Genomic DNA, 586 nt, shown 5'->3' with positions numbered 1-586 from the left:
CCCCGGCCCCGGCCCCGGCCCGCGTTGCTCGATGGTCTGGTGCCATCTACCGGCGAGCCCCGGTACCGCGCCCCTCGCAGACCCGCGCCTCTCCCCGGGCCCGGGCCCCGCGCCGCCCGAGCGATCCGCTGCTCCGCTCCCCGCCCCGCCTCTGTGCCTGCTCTGCTTTCTGCTCCGAGCCCCGCCGCCCGTCTGATCGGCTTTTTGCTTCCTGTCCTGTACCCCCTGTCTGTTCTGCTTTCTGCTCCCAGCCCCTTGTCTGATCCGCTGCTCCGCTTTCTACCCCCTGAGGCCGTATCTATCTGTTGCTCCGCTGTGCGCTCCCTGCCATGGGCCCCCCCAGTCCGATCCGCTCCTCCGCTTTCCGCTCTGGGCCCCGCCCCCCCCGCACCTGCAGGCGGCGCCGCCCGGTCTCCCGGCAACGATCGAACCTCCCGCCGCCGCAGCCGGCGCGCTCGCGCTCACTTCCGGCTCCGGCGCGCGGCACTTCCGGCTCCGGCGCGCACGTGGGCGGGGGCCGGGCCGGGCCATGGGCGAGTTCCAGGTGCACCGCGTGCGCTTCTTCGCCTTCCTGCCCTCCGGCGTC

At 74.2% G+C, this 586-nt stretch overlaps 2 protein-coding genes across 2 annotated transcripts in view; one reads left to right on the top strand and one right to left on the bottom strand.

Annotated features, from left to right (window-relative positions):
• CHTF8 (chromosome transmission fidelity factor 8) overlaps positions 1 to 467 on the bottom strand; it is a 1,754-nt gene extending 1,287 nt beyond the window's left edge. Inside the window, exon 1 of the mRNA XM_019505362.1 lies at positions 392 to 467. The gene's annotated coding sequence lies outside the window, so the exon portion shown is untranslated. The remainder of the gene's footprint in view (positions 1 to 391) is intronic.
• Positions 468 to 504: 37 nt separating this feature from the next.
• UTP4 (UTP4, small subunit processome component) overlaps positions 505 to 586 on the top strand; it is an 11,806-nt gene continuing 11,724 nt past the window's right edge. The window contains exon 1 of the mRNA XM_019505242.1: positions 505 to 583. Within this exon, the coding sequence (XP_019360787.1) occupies positions 530 to 583 (54 nt within the window). The 5' untranslated portion in view covers positions 505 to 529. The remainder of the gene's footprint in view (positions 584 to 586) is intronic.

This window comes from Gavialis gangeticus, unplaced genomic scaffold, assembly GCF_001723915.1.
Source record: "Gavialis gangeticus isolate Ggan-Ray unplaced genomic scaffold, GavGan_comp1, whole genome shotgun sequence".
Taxonomy (NCBI): domain Eukaryota; kingdom Metazoa; phylum Chordata; order Crocodylia; family Gavialidae; genus Gavialis; species Gavialis gangeticus.
Note: the sequence above shows the minus strand (reverse complement) of the source record. Positions and strands in the feature narration are given on the sequence as shown.